Source organism: Pan paniscus, chromosome 13 (genome assembly GCF_029289425.2).
Source record: "Pan paniscus chromosome 13, NHGRI_mPanPan1-v2.0_pri, whole genome shotgun sequence".
NCBI lineage: Eukaryota > Metazoa > Chordata > Mammalia > Primates > Hominidae > Pan > Pan paniscus.
Window position 1 is genome coordinate 98,859,323 of NC_073262.2, and position 14,520 is coordinate 98,873,842.

The following is a 14,520-nucleotide window of genomic DNA, read 5'->3' on the forward strand; positions in this document are numbered from 1 at the left end:
ACTAGTCTGTAACTACACTGGCGCAGGGACCATGTTTTACTCATTTTTATATCTGTACCTAGCCTGATACACAGTGGGGGCTGAATATATATTGTTGAATCAATGAGTAGAGCTCTTTGATGCTTTCTAAAGAAAAATCAACATTGCTTACATTGTTATTTGGTATCTAGCAGATTTGCACATTTGCCTTTGAGTGGTATATTGATTCAATGACATGAACAGGTTATACCAATCCCTGAAAGGCTGCTCAATTTGAAAACATTGTCAGAAATCATCAAGTAAATTATGCTTAGAAAGTTTAACATGTAATATCTTCTCATGTGGTAAAGTTTGCTAAAACAACAAAGACTGACCTCACTGATTAGTTCCCTTTTTATGATGATAGCTGAATCTGGCTGAAGATGAGACGAATGTTCCCTGAGGAATTAAACTGAAAATGAAAAGTCTTGTTTTCCCAAGCAAAAACAGAGCTAACAGTTAGTTCCTCTAGGAGAAAATGTGTCTTCAACTGGTCAAGTTTTTATCTGCTGACTTTTAACTCTAGAAGCACTGATGGAGTCACCTCTAAAGCCAAAATAGTCTTAAACTTTGATTTGATTATAATCCAAAGCTTAGAACTGCCTATCTGAGAGCAGGTTGTAGATTACAATTTATAAATAAGCCTAGCTAACTCAGTAAAACATGTCACAGCAGGGTACATCATGCCTTTGCTTCCTGTAATGTCTTAGCAACTTCTTTCATATAAATAGTTAATATGACTCATATCACAGGGATTGTCTGTTACATTCCTGTTTTGCCAGTTAGGTTGGTTCCACAGCTAAAGGCTTGGCACGGAAATATAAAAACTCTGGACAACGGGTGTGTAGCCGCACAACAGCTGCATCTGAGGGCATTTCCGAATAAGCACAGATGTCTCCAGGGTGGCCATGTAGTCTGGAGCCCCAAGTGCTGATAGAGCATTTTAAATATCATCACATGGCTGGGTTGGCACTCCACCCAAGTTGTCAGTGGCACCCAAAATTTGTTAAAATAACAAATTTTATTCTCCCATTCTTTATTTTCAACTAATAATTACTGAAAACTAAGTATTCTAATGAAAGCAGACTATAAAATGAAAGAAGATGATGGCCTTGGGAAGTCACACCATTTCCTACAAGTTGGTTCAGGCACACATGGCCTACACACCTTCTGATTCACCCTCAGATATTTATAGCAGCAAGGTGTTAGTTCTTGAGCCAATTAAGAAAGCCTGGTAGGTGAGTAAGGTATTTTGATATGATAAACAAAGTCTTACCAGGTGCTACCAAACCAAAGCCTAGATACAGAAGCACCCTTCTTTAGAAAGGTTTGGGTAATTTAGGTTATCCTGTGAATGTCTCTTTTCGGAAGAAAAAAAGGGAACACCATAAAGTGTACCTTGAAGCTTCACAGATTTCTGAGAAATTAATGACCAAGCTCAGGGCCTCAAACAGCTTCTAGTGAGGATCTGACCAGTCATATGTAAGAACTGGTTGGTTACTTTATAAGCAGAGACTGAAGAAAACTCTTTCAGATCTCATCCTCCCTAGTTGCTTTCATTTGCCTGTCTCAGGGGAGTTACAGAAAGCTCAAAAGGAAGATATTACAGGAAGTTCTTAAACTCCCAAACTAAAACTGCTTGTACACATCTCCTCCCCAGTCAAAGTGTGGCTCTGCAAGACATGATTGATGTCATATTGATGGCACCTCACACATAATAAACTCATTCTTTCCTAAGAAAGGTGCCTTTTACAGGGTTGGCCATGGAGAAAAAGAGGCAGGGCAATCACAGTGTAAACCTCCTCTCTTTATGCAGGCCACTATTTCTTTAATGTTTTGGGTATTAAGAAATTAGTGGCCCCACGCCTTATCAGAACACAACAGTCTAATCCAGTTTTTTTTTTTTTTTTTAAAAGAGACAGGGTGACAGGGTTTTGCTCTGTCACCCAGGCTGGAGTACAGTGGCACAATCATAGCTCACTGTAACCTTGAGCTCCTGGACTCAAGCGATCCTCCTGCCTCAGCCTCCCAAGTATCTAGGACTACAGGCACAAGCCATCACAACCAGCTAATTATTTATTTATTTTTTTTATAGAAATGGGGTCTCACTATGTTGCCCAATCTAGTCTGGAACTCCTCACCTGAAGCAATACTCCCACCTTGGCCTCCCAAAGTGCTGGGATTATAGGTATGAGCCACCATGCCTAGCATCTAGGTAACTTTTTAAATCATATAACTTTAGTTGCTAGGACTTTTAATTCAAAAGAAAATAATACACTGGAGAATGTGTAGTATAATAATAGAGCTGGAAAATACGTAGAATAATTCACTGGAGAATATGTAGTATTTCATTGACCTCAACCCTAGAGAAGCAACTTCTAAGTAGACTGATGCCCAGCAGAAATAGGCAACCCCTGCGTGCAATTTCACGCCACATTCAGTCAAGATGACTCAGTTTTCAGCCACTCCACCACTGCCGATCTCCCTTCCCCACACCTTTGCAAAGGCAGATAACCAGATTAAGTTGTGTGGAAATTTTCATGACTAAAGCAAAACCTCCAGCTCTAACCAAATTTAATCACTAGTTCCAAGATAGGGCTTAGAAACTACCTACTTTTTGTAAAAAGCCAAAGCATAATACAAAATGTGATCTTAGTTGGTGATGAACTAATCAACTAAAGTATTTGTATTTATAGACTCTAGGATTATTTTTGTATTTTTTTTTTTTTTTTTTTTTTTAGACGGAGTCTCGCTCTGTCGCCCAGGCTGGAGTGCAGTGGTGTGATCTCGGCTCACTGCAAGCTCTGCCTCCCAGGTTCAAGCAATTCTCCTGCCTCAGCCACCCTAGAAGCTGGGAGTACAGGCACTCACCACCATGCCCGGCTAATTTTTTTGTATTTTTAGTAGAGACGGGGTTTCACCATGAGTTAGCCAGGATGGTCTCAATCTCCTGACCTCGTGATCTGCCCGCCTCAGCCTCCCAAAGTGCTGGGATTACAGGTGTGAGCCACCGCACCTGGCCTTATTTTTGTATTTCTAAATTGAATACATACATCTCTAGTATTGTGGGGCTAATTCTACCTTGCCTGGAATTTGCAGCCATCCTGTAAATTTCTGACTATAAATTTTCCCATCATTTCTCTTGACTCAACTATTCTATTTTAGGAACAATTTATATATCATGTTTCAGATGTATGCAAATAAAGAAAATGGAGCTGAAATCTCTCTGCTCATTCACACCTTTTTTGGAGCACAGGTAGATGCATTATTCTTTTTTTTTTTTTTTTTTTTTGAGATGGAGTCTCGCTCTGTCGCCCTGGCTGGAGTGCAGTGGCGTGATCTCGGCTCACGCAAGCTCCGCCTCCTGGGTTCACGCCATTCTCCTGCCTCAGCCTCCCGAGTAGCTGGGACTACAGGCACCCGCCACCATGCCCGGCTAATTTTTTTTGTATTTTTAGTAGAGATGGGGTTTCACCGTGTTAGCCAGGATGGTCTCCATCTTCTGACCTGTGATCTGCTCGCCTTGGCCTCCCAAGGTGCTGGCATTACAGGCATGAGCCACTGTGCCCGGCCGATGCGTTATTCTTTAAAATAAACTCCCTTTTCTTTATGCTTTAGCTAATCCACTGTAAATAAAGACTTTGATGGTGACAGGTAAAATATAATCACTGAAATGATGTCAATATGAATTGCAAAGTACTAGTCCCTCATAGACAACACAGTTGACATAAGCAACACAAAATAATACTTTATATATACCAATGCCACTACTAATTTGGACTTCCCACAGAATTAACCCCATATATACACTTATTACTCTAATGACCTCAAGTGCAGACAGAGGCATATACATACCAAAATTTACCCTGGGGGCTGTCATTTATCAGATAACAAGGAAACAAATTGTCCAGAGAAACATTTCCTAAATCTCCCTGAATCCTGACTGCATATTTTCTTTTAATAAATGTTTTGTTTTAGAATAGGTTTTAACTTACAGAAAGATTGCAAGGATAAAACAGAGAGTTCTTGTATACCTCACACACCGATTAATATCTTACATTAGTATAATACATTTGTTATAATTAATAAACCAATATTGATACACTATTATTAGCTAAAATCCATACTTTATCTACATTTCCCTAGTTTCTACCTAATGTCCCTTATCTGTTCCATGATCCCATACAGGAAACCACATTACATTTAATTGTCATGTCTCCCTCTTGGCTATGACAGTTTCTCAGGCTCCTCTGGTCTTTGATGACCTTGGGAGTATTAAAGAGTACTGGTAAGGTATCTTGTACAATGTCTCTCAGTTGGGATTTTGTCTAACATTTTTCTCATGGTTGGACTAGCATTATGTGTTCGGGAGGAAGACCACAGAGGTAAAGTGCCATCCTCACGCATCATACCGAGGGGTACATATTATCAACATGACTTGTGGCTATTGATGTTGACCTTGATCACCTGACTGCCATAGTGTTTGTCAGGTTTCTCTACTGTGAAGTTACTTTGTTCCCCCTCTTTCCATACTATACTATTTGGAATAAAGTCACTATGCACATTCCATACCTAGAGTAGAGAGTTATGCTGATTGTATGGAAATATTCTGCAAAATAGATTTTTTCTTTTTTAGTGAAACCTTTCACCAACTACAACATAACAGAGTTTCTTTCAGTCTAATTGGGCCAAATTACATCATGTGCCTACCCCAGACCTACAGCAGTTTCTGAAGGGCATATTTTCTACTGTTTGCCTTAAACAAATTGATATCTACCTTGAGAGCAGTGATTCTTTTTTTTTAATTGTTATTCTTGTTTATTTCAATAGATTTTTGGGGAACAGGTGGTGTTTGGTTATATGAGTAAGTTCTTTAGTGGTGATTTCTGAGATTTTGGTGCACCATCACCTGAGCAGTTTACACTGTATCCAATGTGTAGTCTTTTATCCCTTGCCACCCCCAACTCTTTCCCCCAAGTCCCAAAAGTTCAATGTATCATTCTTATGCTTTTGTGTCGTCATAGCTTAGCTCCTACATATGAGTGAGAATGTAAGATATTTGGTTTTCCATTCTTGAGTTACTTCACTTAGAATAATGGTCTCCAATTCCATCCAGGTTGCTGTGAATGTCATTATTTCGTTCCTTTTTATGGTTGAGTAGTATTCCATGGTGTATATATATACCATATTGGCTTTATCCACTCATTGATTGATGGACATTTGGGCTGGTTCCATATTTTGCAAAAGATATTTTTCTACTTTTCTATTCTTCCCCATTTATTTATGTATTCAACCATGTATTTATATCAGTATGGTTATTTATTTTATACTTTGGTTTATAATCAATAGCCTTGTATTTATTTTGTTGCTCAAATTATCTCAGCTTTGTCCATTGGGAACTCTTTCAGTTGGCTCCTGGGTTTTTTCAACATACCCCATGACTGGGATTTTTGAGGATTTCTTTAATCTCTGGCAGACACCAAAAGATGCTTCGGGCTGCATCTTGTATATTTCCTGCTTAGTGTTAGAATCAGCCATTTCTCTAAAAACCTTGATTCTTTTTATCAAAGAATGGTATTACAAACCAAGATCTGGGTGCCAGATACATGTGTTTTTAAACGCTCATTACTAGACCCAGACATGAAGAACTTACAAAATGATACATTTTGAGGGGATTAGAATTGGTAAAGAGAAAGTAACAGAAAACCTCCATACAAAACAAATTAGCTGGGCGTGGTGGCATGTGCCTGTAGTTCCAGCTACTCAGGAGGCTGAGGCAGGAGAATCACTTGAACCCAGGAGGCAGAGGCTGCAGTGAGCCAAGATAGTGCCACTGCACTCCAGCCTGGGCAGCAGAGTTAGACTCTGTCTCAAAAAACAAAACAAAACAAAACAAAACAAAAAGAAAACCTCCAGCTCCATTTTTATAGTTCAATGGAAAATTTGGGTCGCTCTTCCTTTTGGGTATGTATTATAATCCAGAAAAAAAGTTAGGGTTGTTCATTTTCATGTGATAGAGTCAATGTGTTTGAGAAGGTGGCAAAGGCTAAAAGAGCTCCTTACTTTTATGTAGCTCAAGGTTTCTTTCTTTCTTTTTTTTTTTTTTAGCTTTCTATTTTTCCAGCACAATTACTGTTTTCATCTCTCAAAAACAGCATATGTATCCTCGGTACCTCAATAGCAAATTAAAGTCTATATCTAATAATTTATGATACTGACCTGACAAAGTCATGAGTCCAGAAATCCAGCTTCAATAAACCATATGCAGAGTGAACAGATTAAGAAATTGTCCCTGCTAACTGAGCTCACAGCTTAGAACATCCTCTCCCTTGTTTTCCCTCTGATGTCACAGGAAGGAGACAGGTGATGGAGGCAGGAAGCATTTGGACATCAATGTAATGTAATCAAATACAGAGGCATCAAGCCCCACTCACCCTGGACCTCCTCCTAGGAACTAATGTCATTAATCCACACCATGAGGAGACTGCTTTAGGAAAATCAGTCATGATAAACGTCTGTTCTATTCAAACTTAAATATCAGTGCTTCCAAAGACTCTTCTTTATATCTTTGAGATCTCAACAAACTCTGGTCCAACAATGAAGGGAGGCAGCTGGAGTTCTGGGGGAGGAAAAGTATTCTCATCCAAACCAGACTGATTATGTAAGGAAATACTTGGAATCTCATGCATACCGGTGATCAGGCTAACATTTGCCTTCATTTTCAACTGTGCACCTTCATCTTTAAGCCAACTAACACAAGTGAGAAGTCCACTTATGCACATCAGCAATGAAAGGCTCAGGTCTCATGCAAACTTCTGTACAAATTTTGTCATGTCATAGTGTGTTTGCACATACTACTTTACCTTAATGTAGGAATAGCTGGGAGACTACACAGCACTGCATGTGACAAGAGCGGAAGTTATCAGTCATTAGCTGGAATGGGCAAAATGTCCAGAGATAGGAAAAAATTCAGATGGGCTGGAGTGCAGGAGTTTTGCTTAGGTCCCAGAGCTAGTCCAAGAGTACCAGATGAAAGACAAACGGCCTGAATTTGAATCCTGATTTTTCTATTCCCTAGTTCCATCAGCAGAGGCAAATTATTTTACAGTTTGGAGTCACTATTTCATCCACTGTGTACTGAATGGCTGAATTTGTTCAATATCACTAATATGATTCCATAATCTAATACACTTTATTCCCAGGCATGACTGAGAGGGATAGCCTTAAAATGATCCAAATCAACAAGAGCCACAGAGAACACAACCAGACAATTGTATGGTATTAGAAAAATTCCCTCTAGCAGCTGCTGAGTTATGAAGAAGATGTTGAGACTTGAACCCAGACCTGAAATGAGGAAGAAGGGGTCTGGGAGGGATGACAGCTGGCTTCTTCTAATGTGATGTGTAATAACAGTTATGTCTATTTGGGCACAACAGACACTGTGTAGGAGTCTTCCCCGCTTCATTTCCTAACCCTTATGAGTGTGCTTGACGAGCACACTCATGGAAGAGTCATGGAAGGCGGGACATGTTTGTTTATGTTAGGTAGTAATGTTGGTAGGTGTGCTGCCTTCCCAAGGGAAGACAAAAACTGGAGGCAGAGAAATAAGAGCCAAGGCCCAAGAGTTACTTCTGTGGAGGCTTCTGGGTAGAACAGCAAGATTCTAATTCATGTTTCTGAAACTGAACTTATTTAATAGAGGAAGCACGTTCTACCTAGCCCTGCAGGGTAGAAAATAAGATCACAGATCACAAAGGAATTGCATAAATGCAATTCCTTGTTTTTTTTCCTTGTAAAGCCTTACTTTTTCCCTTTAAGAGAAAGAGAGGTCCGGAGAGAAGAAACTAAACTAGGCTTCTGTTCTCAAAAATGATCTAAAGCTACAAGTTTTTACTAAAGGATTTCTATGTCAAGTGATTTAAAAGCCAGAGGAGACCTTTAAAAAAAAAAAAAGCCCAAAGGTTTAAGTGTATGAGAACAGCACTTCCTGGCAGAAGGATTTCCTGTTTCAGGCAACCACAGCGACGTGGAGAAACATCCGCCTTGTGGCCACAGCCTATGTTCCACAGGCCACTTCTCTGTTCTACTCACCCTTCCTCCCCGACGAAGGTGACATATAGCTTATTTCTCTGCAGGTCTTTTCTGGAGTAGCCCATAATCTGATTAAAAGCATCTTCTAGTAAGTGATCTCTTCGGATAATTAACCTGTCCATAAAGAGACAATTTAGAAAATACAAATTATTACTATACTATTAAAGATAATTTACTTATCTTTCTAGAACATTTCCATTTGCCACAATTAACTAGGTAAGAAGAAAGTTACTTAATATCATTGCTGTCTGCAATAAAGTACACATTTGTCTTTAACTCTTAATAGCATTAGCAAAAGTTACATGAGAGAATCATTGGTAAATAGAGTACCCTACCTATGACCAGTGAAAACAACTGGAGAATCCTATCTAAATGGTCAAATCAGTTTATCCCAGAAAAAAAAAGACCATAAAACAACACCACACACACCACACACCCCCCCACACACACCCCCCCCTACACACACGTTTTGTTTAGTAAAGCAAGAACATCTCTATGAGGCAATGTTTTAAGCCTCAATGCACATAGACAAGGAATTCAATTATTAAGTGCCCAGCAAGATGACTGTGAGAACCAAGAGGAAAAAAAAATTCTCAATATCCTCCAAGGCAGAGGAGTTTCCAATTGTTAATTGTTAAATTAAGTGAATCTTGACAGTCCCTAAGGGACAGATACAAATGAATGATGTGTGTGGCAGGTTAATCTACTTGTGATGATGCCAATTAAAGTCATCCTTCCATAGATATCAATTTGCTCTTAATGTAAATGGTAATGGGCAGAGAGATGATAGGGAGGCTGAATGCATGACAGCTGGATCATCCTAGACCTTTGTAAGTTAAGTGTGAGAAAAGTAAAGCTCAGAGAAGTATGGTGCTTGGGCAGGCTGATGATTTTTTAGGGCAATGAAGGTGGATTTTAATCAAGCAAGCCTTCCTGTAGGTCGGGCAGTGAGTCATGGGGCTGCTGTTGGTCTGGTCTCTGGACCCTCTCTCAGGCACCCAGGGTCACAGGGGTGCTCCAGTGGAGACCGTCCCTCCTCTGTCCTCTCTCAGTGGCAGACTGATCTCCAGTGGGGACGTGGGACAGGGGTGAAGGCAGGGAGGAGAGAAAGAAGGGTAAGTAGGGAATGGAAACAATTCTAGGCCAAACATGATGATGTTTCAGTTTCCCCATTTGAAAGGAGGAGGTGGATGAAGAAAGGCAGAAACAACATTCATGACATGTTCTGCTGTGAAGTTTGTTTCACAGAACTGAACAGAGCTGAGCACTATTCCTACACTCAGGTCAGTTCAGGAGACAGAAACTTGCAGTGGAGGACATTGGGATAGCTTTATAGCTAACGAATATACTATGCACCAACAAAGACGTACTTTTCAGAGGAAAAAAATAAATCAGGCTTTTATTTTGCCTTTATTTTTACATGAAAAGTGGCAGTGTCTTCACTATTTGCTTTAAAATGTTAAGCTTAATCATGTTTCATTCCAGGACTATGTTTTAGATGATCCTATAATTTACAAATTCCAAAATAATTATGCCGACTAAAATGAAGGCTAGTCATCCCAAATCACAATCAATTTCCTAGAGGCCCAACTGTGCCCCCTCCTTTCACCATCTATACATTATGTGGTTTGTGTCACTTTGACTTACTTTAACTTCCCTGGGCCTTGTCCATATCCTTTAGTCTCTAACTTCCTGTAAAAGTTCCTCAGTTTGGCTTCGAAATCCCGCTTGTAAGGGGCTGGAGCCCGGGCATTGGCACGCTGGGTACCTGCAGCAAACCACAAAGAGAGGACAATCTGGATTTGTGCATCGTCCTTATGTTCATCACATCACCATGGACAAAAGCTATCACAATCATCAAGTCAAATGAGGCAACTGTCTTAACTTCTGCATTTTTGATTTCTGCAAGTTGAAGGATATAACAAACCTCAACCAAGGTCTTAAGTGACGTCTTCTTTGTGGCATTTTTGTTGAGAATAAAAATTCTGTTTGAATAGTTACAATGGTGCCCATGTGTTTCTCAAGTATGTTCCCCTTTTCAGTCCAAACTAATATGAGTCAAACAGAGTTACTCATGTCTAGTAGTAACTGTTAGGATGAAATGTCTTTGCTTGCTGCTGAAATGATATCATGGCAATTAGACAGGAAGTTGCAATGGAAAGTACATGGTATATAAGTAAGTGGCACCAAGAGTGAGGTTTTAATCATTCACTCTAAATTCCTCACCAAAAGACTCCTCATGAAACTTTTTTTTTTTTTTTTTTTTTTTTGAGACGGAGTCTTACTCTGTCACCCAGCAGGCTGGAGTGCAGTGGTGCAATCTTGGCTCACTGCACCCTCCGCCTCCTGGGTTCAAGTGATTCTCCTGTTTCAGCCTCCCAAATAGCTGAGATTACAGGTGCCTGCCACCATGCCCAGCTAATTTTTGTATTTTTAGTAGAGACAGGGTTTTGCCATGTGGGCCAGGCTGGTCTGGAACTCCTGACCTCAGGTGATCCACCCACCTCAGCCTCCCAAATTGCTGGGATTACAGGCGTGAGCCACCGCACCTGGCCTACAAAACTTCTTTTAGATATGCACTATCACCAAGAATGATTTTAGACACATAATTACATAAATATCGTATTGCAGGGTAAAATCTTAATATAACACATAATTGCAAAAGGCACCTGTCTCACTTGCACAAAGTGCGCACTTGCACAAAGAATAAATAATATTAATATTTATTGGATTTTTTTTTTTTTTTTTGAGATGGAGTTTCGCTCTTGTTGCCCAGGCTGGAGTGCAATGGCACAATCTCAGCTCACCGCAACCTCCACCTCCCAGGTTCAAGTGATTGTCCTGCCTCAGCCTACTGAGTAGCTGGGATTGCAAGCATGCGCCACCACGCCCGACTAATTTTGTATTTTTAGTAGGGTCATGGTTTCTCCATGTTGGTCAGGCTGGTCTTGAACTCCTGACCTCAGGTAATCCACCTGCCTTGGCCTCCCAAAGTGCTGGGATTACTGGTGTGAGCCACTGCGCCAGACCATTTATTGCATTCTTAACATGTGCCAAGTACTGAGAATATCTGGATTATATGAGCATATTTTATACGTTATTCAATGGTAATTATCACTAATAATATGTAAAAGTAACATTGTTTCTCTTTCCTTTTTTTTTGACACGGAGTTTTGCTCTTGTTGCCCAGGCTGGAGTGCAATGGTGTGATCTCGGCTAACCCAACCTCTGTCTCCTGAGTTCAAGCGATTCTCCTGCCTCAGCCTCCCGAATAGCTGGGACTACAGTCTTGCACCTCCACGCCCAGCTAATTTTGTATTTTTAGCAGGGACGTGGTTTCTCCATGTTGGTCAGGCTGGTCTCGAACTCCTGACCTCAGGTGATCCGCCCACCTCGGCCTTCCAAAGTGCTGGGATTACAGGCGTGAGCCACCATGCCCAGCCAATTGTTCCTCTTTCCATAGAAAAATCTGGTTTTGTGTCACTGGGTAACACAAGCAGCAGGTTGGGATAGAAAACTGATGATGAATATGGAAATCAGACACAGAGCCATGACAAAAACACTGGATATTTCCACTAAATATTTCCCAACCAATGAAAGAAACCAGAAAACAAAAGCTGGGAAGAGTCTTGTTCATTACATACCATGTAAGTTCATTAAAAATGTCTTTAACAAATGAGTGAACTAAATAGTTGTTATTCATTGGGAATACTATGTTAGGTTCACCAATGGATGTCCAAAATGAGTAAGGTGGGGTTGCTGGAGTGGGGTGGGGAAACAGAAATAAAACATCAAACAATTAGAGAATAATTAAGTCCTGAACTAGGTGGTATACAGACTAGAAAGCAGAGGAAACAAAGCTATACCCCTGGGGCTATACCTAGTCCTACAGATCCCAGTTGCTTGCCCCATAATCTTTTTTGAATATTTTAAATTAATTGCCAACATTTACAAATTAAATTTCAAATTAAAAAATTCCAGATTTTTTTCTTGAAAATTATTTGGGAAATCTTGCAATGACTGGCTTGCCTTTCCTTGGGGATCCAGCGGGCAGCTGCAGCTACTCTGTTAGACGAGGCATGCGCTCACCACTCTGCGGCAGCCACTCAATGACACGGCTGCCTGCCCCCCAAGCCCCGCAAGCATTTGTTAAGATCAGTGTTACACAAAAGTAATAGTAATGATATAAAAAAGAAATGAGTATAAGTAGAGATCAAAGTGGAAAAGGCCTTAGGGAGGAAGCTTAATTGGAACCACACCTTGCAAAAGAAGGAGAATTTATATCCTAAAGTGGAACACAGCAGCAACAGCTGGCATGAGCACTGCATGTGTGTTCAGAAGACGCCAAGAGAACCAAGCTAGCCTAGAGTGGAGGAGGAGTGCTGGGAGTAAATGGGAAATGAAATTGATCAGAAGGGTTGGAGCCAAATTATGACAAGAATTTTTAAAACCTAGCAGAGGAGTTTGGGCATGATGCAGTGAACAGTGCCTTTATAGGTTCTTGAGCAGAAGAATAACATACAAATGGTGTTTTATTTAAGAAATTATTTTCAGAGTGTGTTGAGTAAATTAAGGGTGGGCAAGAGGAAAGAGCCCCAGTTAGGAGTCGTTGCAGTAATTGAAGCCCGAGGGGATAAGGACTAGACTGGAGTGAGTGACTCAGAGAAACATCTACAATGTGAAATATACACTGGGAAAAGAATAGGTAAGCAAGGAAGAAGAATGGGAAGCATGATGATAATATAAAGTGTATTTAAACAATAACAACAGGTCTTACTTGTTAAGTGCCTGCTGTACATTACAGATGATGCACATTACACAGGGGATCTTGAGAAATCCTCACAAGTCTACGAAGCGGGTATTACTAGGACCATCACACACCACTTTGCAACTAAGGAAAATGAAGGTGCAGTTTCCTGTCCGAGTCATATTCCAGTGACAGTAGATTTGGGATTTGAGCCAAGTCTATCTACCTGATGCTATGAAGAGTGTGGGAAGTGATGCAGGTGGACAAGGGCATGTGAAACTTTATACATATTGACTTGGATATCACAGCTAACCAAATGCCCTAGAGACTGAAAAATACAGGGCTGGAATTGGGGTGAGAGCTCAGGGCCACACATGTGGATGAGCTGAGTTAGTGTGTTTATGGCACTTTATGCAGTGACTGTTGCATAAGAGATCCCACATAAGTGTTAGCTGTTGTTATCTGCATAGAGGTGAATACTAAAGACAGGGAAATGAATTGAGATTTTACTAATGAATTTGTACAAAACTGGCTATTGACCAATAATCTGTCTGGAGATCTGTTTGTATAGTTAGGCAAAGAGCTGAGTTATGTCATAAAGCAAGTGAATAAACTTGACTTTAGAGATCTGGGAAGCAGAAGGGACTCCTAGGCAGGGGTTCTCAATCTTGACTGCACATTAGAATCACTTAGGAAGCTTTTAAAAATTCCAATGTTCAGGCCACACCCAAGATGCATTACAACAAAATGTGTAAAGACCCAGAATGTGGGGTGGGACCCAGGCATGAGTGTTAAATACAACTGTCCAGATGATTCCGATGTGTAATGTGTAGCTATGGCTGAGAACACTATTCCCTTACAGGAAGGTCAAACATCACCAGTGAAACACATGGGCAGCATCCAGGGACTAACACAGGGCAAATGTTTCCTGTGTACCGAAAGGCATAATTTGCAACACGAAGGAACATTATCTCCATGAACACAAGGCTGCTCTCCTAGATGAATGAGGGATAGGACCGTGCAGTTCAAGTCCACTCAAGGGTGGCACAATCAAAGTGTCAGTGCTCCAGTCTGAGAAACTGCAGACTAGAAAACCCAGACAGGGCAGAACGCAGCTGTAATGAATCAACTTTCAAGAGCAAAATCATTGATAAGAGAGAGAAAAATGAAGAACAAGGAACTGAATGAAAATCTTTTAAGACACAAAAGAAACTTTTTTTTTTTTTCTTTAGACGGAGTCTCACTCTGTCGCCCAGGCTGGAGTGCAGTGGCACGATCTCGGGCACTGCAAGCTCCACCTCCCGGGTTCATGCCATTCTCCTGCCTCAGCCTCCTGAGTAGCTCGGACTAGAGGCACCTGCCACCACGCCCGGCTAATTTTTTTTGTATTTTTTTTAGTAGAGACGGGGTTTCACCATGTTAGCCAGGATGATCTCGATCTCCTGACCTTGTGATCCACCCACCTCGGCCTCCCAAAGTGCTGGGATTACAGGCATGAGCCACTGTGCCCTGCCAAGAAACATGTTTTTTTAAGAGCTGATTACTTTAAAAAACAGCACAGACACAAACTACTCCTATATAATTTGAGATGCTTAAAAGGACGTGGGAAATGCCATAATGCATTCCATCAATATCAATACAGACACAATAAAAATTAGCTCTGA

General features: G+C 40.6%; 1 protein-coding gene across 7 annotated transcripts in view; it reads right to left on the reverse strand.

Annotated features, from left to right (window-relative positions):
- Positions 1 to 14,520, reverse strand: part of HECW2 (HECT, C2 and WW domain containing E3 ubiquitin protein ligase 2) — a 392,970-nt gene that overhangs the window by 38,021 nt on the left and 340,429 nt on the right. For all 7 annotated transcript variants that reach the window (XM_034954717.3, XM_055108913.2, XM_063595507.1 and 4 more), the window contains 2 exons: positions 9,757 to 9,877; positions 8,110 to 8,223 (listed from right to left, as the gene is read on the reverse strand). In XM_034954717.3, coding sequence (XP_034810608.1) covers positions 8,110 to 8,223; positions 9,757 to 9,877 — 235 coding nt within the window. The remainder of the gene's footprint in view (positions 1 to 8,109; positions 8,224 to 9,756; positions 9,878 to 14,520) is intronic.